General features: G+C 38.7%; 1 protein-coding gene across 6 annotated transcripts in view; it reads right to left on the reverse strand.

Annotated features, from left to right (window-relative positions):
- The window catches only part of rnf170.L (ring finger protein 170 L homeolog), a 13,841-nt gene extending 10,441 nt beyond the window's left edge, over positions 1-3,400 (reverse strand). The window contains exons 1-2 of one of the 6 annotated variants that reach the window (XM_018248953.2): positions 3,267-3,400; positions 1,675-1,759 (exon numbers count right to left, since the gene is read on the reverse strand). In XM_018248953.2, coding sequence (XP_018104442.1) covers positions 1,675-1,697 — 23 coding nt within the window. In that variant the 5' untranslated portion in view covers positions 1,698-1,759; positions 3,267-3,400. 6 annotated transcript variants of the gene reach the window in all.
- Between the last annotated feature and the right edge of the window lie 6,164 nt (positions 3,401-9,564).

The raw sequence follows: 9,564 nt of genomic DNA on the forward strand, positions 1-9,564 counted from the left end.
TTCATTAGACATTTTACACAGGGACCAAGTTTTACCTGCAACTAACTTGCTGCTTTCAAAGTAAAAGTCCCAAATTTGGTTGCCCTTTTATTAGCACCAGTGCGATCACCCAACTATAGCTGGGAATGGTGGGAGCTACAACAAGGAGCTGGTCACTGCTCCTGTATAAACTATAACAAAAGCACAGGTTCAAGGACAATGAATGATTATTTATAATGTACACAGTGTATTTTAGTAATAAAAACTACACCATGAAAAACATGACCCCTTTAAATAAACCCAGTAGGATTGTTTTGCCACCAATATGAATTCATGCAGCTTAGTTACGATATATTTAATAACTCTCTTTAATTTGCAAAATGTACATGTATTTCATGATAAATCTGCATTATAGTTATGTATGAAGATAGAAATTAAAACTAGTATACATCACTATGTAATAAAACTTATTTTTTTATGCCAGCAATGTACAGAATGAAAGGAGATGTATATGTCTTTGTAAGACTGTAGCCCTTTAGGACAAATTTGTAAAAGAAATATAACACAGAATTTATGGAAATCTCTCAGAATCTTCATACATGGACTGTTTATGGGGTTGCTCACCTTTCAAAACTTTTTGCAGTTCAGTTGTTTTCAGATTGTTTACCAGAAATAAAGAAAGTTTTTTTCAGTTACTGCCTCTGTTTAATTTTCTTTACAAAAATTCAAGTTTAAATTTTAATGTTCTTGTCTCTGGCGTTTCAGTCCGGCAGCTCAGTGATCCAGATGCAGATTCTAAACTATTACAATTTGCTACATTAGCTGATCCATTTCTCAGCAGCATCTGTGGAATATTAGCAACTATCGTACCAATTATAACAGCTGTTCTGCTCAACAGGACCAAAGAAAAGATATGTATTAACTAATCTATGACTTTTATGAACAGTTTTACAGTCGGTGACCCCCCTCCCAGACACACACACTCCCCAAGCAAATCGTCTTTAAATAGAGAGTGATATTCAGGGACAATTTGCAAATGGTTTTAATGTTATATTATTTGTTGTTTTTAAGTTATTTAGTAGCTCTCCAGTTTGCAATAGTATCATTATGGTTGCTAGGGTCGAAATAACCCTAGCAACCATGCATTGGTATGAATAAATCACTAGAATAAGAAAAGGAAACGGCCTGAATAGAAAGATGAGTTATTATAAAAAAAATAGCAATTATAATGCATTTGTAGCCTTACAGAGTTTTTCAAGATCAGGTCAGTGAACCCCATTTGAAAGCTGGAAAGGGTCAGAAGATAAAGGCAAATAATTAAAAAAATAAATAATGATTCTATAACATACTAATAGTTACCTTACAGTGAAACAACCACTTTAAGCTTCAATATTAGAATAATGGTCTCAAATAGAAAATAGAAAGTAATTGGAAAAAGTCTTTATTTCTAGTGAACTATCTGAAAACAACTGAACTGAAAAAAAGTTTTGGAAGGTGAACAACCCCTTCAAATCTTAGTATAGCTAAACATATGTTAGGTGACTTGATCAAGAATTGCATTTGTTCAGTTAATTTAGTTTGTAAATAAATGTAGACATATTAATTTTATACTCTGGCCTACCTTAGAAGTAGATATATAAGTGAACCAACAGCAACAAAGCTGAGTAAAACAACAACAATCACTTGATCGCTTACTCCTTCAATGATTGAGCCTTCATCTAATGGAAAATGAGGACGTTCTTCCTGATTATCAGCCATTCCAGAGCAGAGTCATTAAACTCTGGAAGAAAAGATTAAGAATACCAATAAACTTAAATGTAATGCCTCATTTATTCAGCATTATTGCTGCCTTGTTAGAAACAGTGCAAACAGGTAAAAAGTAATTGTGCTCGCAACACCCTTTGGCCCCTGTATCCTGACATTAACGAATGGTGATGTCAGCATTTCTTTGAGGTTTTATACACAAACAGCTTCTTGGATTGGCGAAAGTTCAAGGCCCATGGTAAGCAGTGTTTTGATGGCTGCTTCTTGGGGTTATAATCAAATCACTCCCACTTGTCTCAGAACTCTTTTCAGTTAGCACTGAATGGCAGTTCCCATTCAAAACAATGGTAAATGATTTGGGGCAAAGAATGCAATCAAAATTCTAGCAGTAATGGTCCCAAATCAGGAACTTCTTACTTATTGTGCCATGTATTCTCAGTACATAAGCTTGGAACAAAAAGAAATATGTTATCCAACCTGGCAATTCGCAAACTGAGACCATGAGTCCATGTGCGCAGATCCAAATATCTGTTTGTATTTTTACTCATTCTAAAAACAATTGTTACTGTCTGAGGTTTGCTGATAGTGCTACAATTTGGAAGGGCTGACATATCCTGATCACATCACCCCAGTAAGTAGGGGCACTAATAATGAACGGCAGCAAAGATATTAACAGAAAACTTTTACAAGTGTCCCCAGTAGGAGGGAGTCATCTGGGCGGTGTAAATCTGTCATTTTTACTTTTATCAATTTTGATGTAAGCTTAAAAATAATATTCTGGGGCTGATTTACTAAGATTTGTGGTAAATAGCACCATTGCCATAGCCCACAGAAAATGAAAGTTTTGCTTAGTTGCTGTCTGCCAATAGACCTGTCAATGCTAACTGCGGATTGGTTGCTTTGGGCAACTGCAGTGGTGCTCTTTAACAACATAAACAAATAGTAGATATTTTGGGAAAAAAAGGCAGTCCCATCAAGTTCAACCTTTTTTGTGGTATAAGGTGCAAACATTGCCCAAATGTAGAAACATGTGGCAGCCAATCAGCTATTTGCTTTTAAACAAGTGACCCAGTAAATGGTATCTGGTGATTGGTTTCTGTAGTAAAGGAAACTTTGCACTTATTATTGTATCACTGCCATGTCACCAAATGAGCCCCTCCAACTGTTACTGGAATGTCTCGTTTACATCAGCCCATTATTTATCACATTCCCACCAAGCTCAGGGATGCTGGTACTGGAAGGAATTCTGTATGCAAAGTAGGACAGCTGTCTGTGAAATACTGCCCTGCTTATTGTCAGAACAGACAGCACAAAAGCCTGCCTATACTATGGTAAAGACTCTGAGCAGGTATATGCTTGATTTAAATCCTTAATCTCCGTGTAAGTATACAAAGCCATAAGAGCGGCCACTTCCGTGTTGCAGTTTAGCTCCACGCACCCTGTTGTCTGACTCTAAAGGGGCACTGAAAGCTGTTTTGTGAGCCGTTCAGTAATGACAGACAGAAAGAGCATGTCATCTATACCAGATCAACTCCTCCACATACGTCAAAGCGTCCAGCTTCCCTGGCCTCCGCCTGCATTCAGCCAGCGTGTAAGAGACTGGAAAAGTAACTCACGTCTCTTCCTGGGGGCGGTCCCCAGTGGACCGGAAATAGAAGACGTCTCATTTCCGGCATACGGAAAAAAGTAGCGCTCCGTCTCATAAGGGTATAGCGCTGTGCACACCGCTTGAAATGCTTGAGAAACGGCTACCATATTTCATACCAAAATAAAAACCGCCTTTCCTCTATTTTCGAGTTTTTTCCCCAATGTATATAATATTGTCATAAAGCTGCATGTGTAGTGGCCAGACTAGAAACATACAGGCCAGCCAAGTAGTAACCTGAGGAGGCCAATGTGAATGACACCAGCCGACTTCCTATTCATTTTTGGAATTGTATTCATCAATGAATTAAATTTGACATATTGCATAGTCATGAATAGAAAGTACAAAGAGGAATAGGATGGAGCACACAAATTCAGCAGATTTTACTGCAAAATATTTATTGGCACAACATGTTTCGGATCTTCACGGATCCTTTTTCAAGTGGATCCGTGAAGATCCGAAACATGTTGTGCTAATAAATATTTTGCAGTAAAATCTGCTGAATTTGTGTGCTCCATCCTATTCCTCTTTGCATATATTATACTGGTCGGACTGGTGTGGCCTAATCAGGAGAGAGAGAGCAGTAACAGATGGTGGATTTTCGTTAGAACAAACCTGCCTTGTTCACATGAATAGAAAGTGAGTGAATTTTTCTGTGGAAAACTCTAATCTTACATTTTGATAGATCTGCCCCTAAGTACGGCCATACTCTGAACAACTTGTACAGAACCATTACAATTGGTCCAAGGCAGACTGGACAGATACATGGCCAATTTAGGGTTGCCATCTGGCGGGTATTTTACCTGCCTGACCGAAAAAATTATGCTTGACCCCAATGTTATTAATAGGGAACAAATCGAAATATATAGGAAGGCCGGTATTTTTTCCCTAAACCCTAATGACCATACATATGTCCACTTTTTATATTTTTCTGGTGTTCTGCTGATTACTTTTTGGCCAAAGCATGCCCTGATAGCTGAGCAGTATAGTCTGAAAATGCCAAATGGGTCAACCAAATCTGGGCCTGTATTGCCTGATTGGGGCCAGTAGCACAATGGGCACATTTTCTGATGACGCTGCAGCCTAAAATTTAATTAAATGTAATCCTCCTATGGCAAGCAGTGCCAGGCAAAAAATGTTCAGGTCCATTTTACTAAATGACGGGCTGCACAGGCAAATTTGGGCACCTGCGTGTATTATAAAGAGCAGCACTGTCTGCATTATCAAATGCCCCTCACAAGTGTTTCAGCAGGAGAAGAGGTAAGCGCCAGTGTGTGTGTTTTTTAGCGACACGTGAACCCAGGCCCGGATTTGTGGTGAGGCCACAAAGGCCCGGCCTAGATCGGCAAAATTGTAGGGGTGGCATGCTGCCCAGCTGCATCCGAAGGAGCTCCCATGCTTGAAAGTGAGCTCACGTGTGCCCGGGGAGTTTTGCAGCTAAGCACTAGGACCATGCGGCCACAGGAGCTGGTTTGCGCACGCGCCTCTTCCTCAAATCTGGCCCTACGTGAACCACTTGTAGCTGTTTTCCATTCATTTTTGTAAAAACACACTGCCTAAAAGAGTATCTAAACTCTATCGTAAAATCTTGGCCACTGTCAATACAGCACATGCATGATGGCGAGCAAGTATTCCTGACCTTACCCTAGATGAGTGGGATGAGGCCACTAAGACCATGTATATCGGTCTAATAGCTGTGTGAGAGATTAATTCAGTATAAAATCTTTCACCAGCTCTACACAATCTCTCTAAAGCTCAAAGCGATGGGCAAGAAGGATGTTGATTCTTGTCCCAGGTGTGGGACCCCCTCGGCCAATTTCTTAAATATGATCTGGACCTGCCCAGCAATAGCTGGCTTCTGGTTTCGAGTAATAGACTCCTTAGTGATTACCCTCGATTTTTCACAAGTACTCTCCCATACTGTATGTCTCTTGGGAGTGGTGGACCACTTAGTACCCACAGCCCATGCAAGGTTGAGGTTTTGTGTTTTAATGTTTTATGCTAAAAAATGTATAATCATGCATTGGATAGGGCCCACCCCTCCCACACGGGACTCCTGAATTAATCTAGTAAACTCGATAATACCTAATATTAAACTCACAAATGAAGCTAGTTAATGCCAGCAAATATGACAAAGTATGAAGTCCCTGGTGGGAGTCAGGTCCAGGAACGGCCCCTAGTTACAACCATGCTATTGATTGATGTGTCTTTCTTACGATGGTATCGCCTAATACACCATGTTAAACTAGTAACTCTGCTTCTAATAGTGAAATAGGTTTGAACGAAACCAGAGACAAATGTTAACTTAAGAAAACATGTTTATTGTTTGTTTTGTTTGAAAAAGAAAATGCTACCTTTTAAAAAAACTAAAAAAAACCCAGAGGATCTGGGGACTCAAAAAGTACCAATAAATGTACCATTCATGCGCCCTGTGATGTCACTGTCAAGGGCTGCTAACTCAACTTTGGAGTTTAGTATCTATACAAGTGCACTTATTTTTAAAAACAGGAGTTTTTAGTTGTAAAGTTCTGCTCATAAATTTCATAAGTAATTTAGCATTTATGCAAGTGGTCTATTTTTAAAAAACAGGGGTCTTAAGTTACAAAATTCTGATCATAAAATGTATCGAATCTCAAAGTCCAGGCAAATGGGACAAACAGCACACAAGGCAAGGTAGTTTCAGGCCAAAAATCAATTCCAGAGATAAGGATCAGTAACACAGTAGGGACTCATTGATAGGCAGGTGGCCTAAATATTAGGAACCATTATTAGCACAATCCATGGTGCTGATGCTACAAATTAAGCAATAATGAACTCTCTTCCGGCCAAGTCTGCATTTCCCACAAGGCCTTGCTTGTGCCTATTAAGCAAAAACCATAAAATTGGTCAGGAAATTCACAATGTCACAAGGTAAAGCCCCATTTGTACCAAAATAAATTCTGCTCTTACCAAAGATACTGCAGTTCTGACAATACAACCATACCATACCCACTGTCTCATAATTGGTTGAATTAGCACATGATTACACATGTGAGCAGTAACGCCACGTCAAGGCTTCAACCCTGTTACTGTCCATTCACTCCGGGTGTAACATTCCTCAGGGGGTCTAATAATATTATGGCAACAGTCAATAAATAACATCATAAGAAAATAGTGAGGCTTACTCATGTCTGTGAAGTTTACCCTTTGCTCAATACATTCCTAATAAACTTCTAGTTCATCTGCAGGAAGGTAAAAAAACCCCCATGTACTGGGGGGAAAAAAACCCTTCCTGGCATAGATGATTGGACTATAAGCATTAATATCAGGGTGTGGGTTCAACAGACATGTGTATGAAGGCAAAGCAGATTCAATATTAGACCCCCTTGCCCTCTTGTTACACCCTTGGCCTTTTATATCTCACATTCACTCACACATTCACACACCATTCACTTCAAACAATTAACTGTAACTAATAACTTTACCCACCTGTACCTGTAGGAAAGAAAATATTAATAAAACATATTCAACAACTTTATACATGGGATAAGGTCCTACAACAGGAAGGACAGAGGATTTTCCTCAGTTGGCATGGAATGCTCCATTGGAGGCTGCAGGAAAAAAGAGAAAACAACCCTTTAGCCAGGATGATATGGAATATGCTAACATGTGGGTATGTAATTATATTAATCCAGGGCTATGTATCTATTTAATTAGCGTTCAACAATCATGTACTTACTGCTCTTAGCTGGAAATGGGGTGGAAGGGTTTTATTTTCCAGCTCCACCCAGTTGATAGAAGAGAAGAATGGGTGGTGTCTAATATTCCCATCCCCAAGACGTTGATTGGGATCCTTCTCTAGGAGCTGAAGGAATAAAAGACAAAAACAAAATGACATATACATTTAGTAGTATGTCTTTGAGCTCACCAAATTCTAATATATAATAAAGACCATTTTCAAGTGATAAAGATAGGAAACAAATTAAGTTACGCCACCCCTCTGTTCATACTTTTCTCAGAAGATCTTTCAGATCCTCATTCAGCCAACGTGGAATCCTGGGCTCATCATTGATAGTCGAGTTGATGATCTTCTCCCTGTTGTTGCCTTCATAAAAGGGGGAGTCCCCAGAAGCCATCTGACAGATTATAATTCCAACAGAAAACCAATCCACTGCAGCATTGTATCTTTTCCTTTGCAGAACCTTGAAAACAAAGTGAATACTAAAATAAAAAGCTCTGAATGAACTTCCCATATATGTTGACCTTCCTACCAATTCAACCAATTCAATTTCTGAGACACTTTAACAAACACAATTCACAAACAGGGCTAGAAAAAATACTGAAAGACATTTAAGTTGGAATGAATATCAGTTCTAGGCTATAGGAGTAAATATTAATTTCCAAAACATTTTCTCATGATTAAGATTGTTCTTGAGGTATAGAAAGTGATAGAGAAAAAGGGGTAAGAAACTGGATTTTTAACAAGAGAATTCAATGAAGTCTAGAATTGCCAAGGGAATAATTAATAACACACAGACATATGCACATATATAAATGAGAGTATCCCCTGTATAAATCCCAATATACCTTTTTAGGCAACTGCTAAAATATTAATTGCAAATAGCCATACTACTGATACCCCTATGTTTGTACAGTTGATAAGCTGGGTTGAGATCTTGTATTATACACTTTACTTCTATTACTGAATTTAAGATATAAATGTATTGAAACTGCACTGCTCACCTCTGGAGCCATGTACCCCAGTGTCCCTGCCCGGCCTCCGATGGTCTTGTCGCCAAACATGTTTGGAACTGCCAGGCCAAAGTCAGATATTTTGACATGGCCATCTTGGTCCAGCAGTATGTTGGCAGGCTTGAGATCTCTGTAAATAGAAGATCAAAATATAGATAACCCAATAAAAACATTATGGAGTGGAGAGCTGGAGAAGCAGAGTTATACTGACCGATGAACAATGCCGCAGCTGTGCAGGAACTCCAGGCCACACACGATCTCTGCTGAATGGAAACTTTTAAACAAAAATAAAATGTTAAAAAATAACACAAAATTCCTAACATATTCACTTTACAGCATTATTTTTATTCTATGTATGCCGACTGCCTTTTCCTAAAATCCCCCATATGACTTACAGCACTGTCTCTGGCTCCAGGCTCCCGTAGTAATCCAGGTGACTTGCAAGGCTTCCTCCACTGAGGTAGTCCATCACCATGAAAACATGACGCTGGTTATACAGACAAATGAAAAAAGATTAAAACACTTGAAACAAAGGCACAAAGGTGAATACATGCCAATATTGTCCCAGTTCTGTACCTGAGTTTCAAAAGTAGAATAGCCTTGGCAAAGGAATGGATTCAGATGAGGCATCATGAGCACACTGGCCTCTATCCGGATGCTGTTGTAATTGCATTCAGGACTCTTCTTGATGACCTTCACGGCCAGTTTCCGGTTGGCAAATGTAGCCAACATAACCTGAGAAAGCCATAGAGAAATTAGTATTAAAGGTTTTCTTATAGGAACACTACCAATCAGTCATACTGATACACTTATTAGGTAGATGGATTAGAGCACTGACTGGACTTTAGTACAAATAATGGAACTCTGGTAGAAAAGTAGAAATATATTAAATCACATAAAATATAAAATCATTCAAAGATAATTAAAATTACAGAAAATATTGATATAAAAACCCAGAGCATATAATTCCCTGTATATTACAATAGTAAAGACTTGGGAAAACAGTCACTCACTTTGCCGAATCCTCCTTGCCCAAGAATGGAATGGAAGTCGTAGTTGTGGACATCCAGTGGGCTAATTCTAACTCCTGTGGGGAAAATAAGGCACATGTATGAGCGTTTGTCCAAATTGTCCTTCATTATGATAACCCAAATGTATATGAAGTAATGAATATGTTTTTTCTTCTTTAAAGTGGACCTGTCAACTACACATAAAAAGCTGCATAATGAAAGTCCTTTGCAAATCAAACATGGAACACAAATTCCTTTTTCATGAAAGCATCCATACTTGTAGTAAAGGTGTTTAAATATCTGAGTTGTCAAATAGCCTAAGTCAATTACTTTTACCTTTCATTTAGCACTTCCTACATGTCACTGCACACCTCAAATTTCCCCTCCGTCCTCAGGCTCTATAATTGTGTAGGGCACTGTGCATGGGCATTAGGT

Source organism: Xenopus laevis, chromosome 1L (assembly GCF_017654675.1).
Source record: "Xenopus laevis strain J_2021 chromosome 1L, Xenopus_laevis_v10.1, whole genome shotgun sequence".
In the NCBI taxonomy this organism is placed as follows: Eukaryota; Metazoa; Chordata; class Amphibia; order Anura; family Pipidae; genus Xenopus; species Xenopus laevis.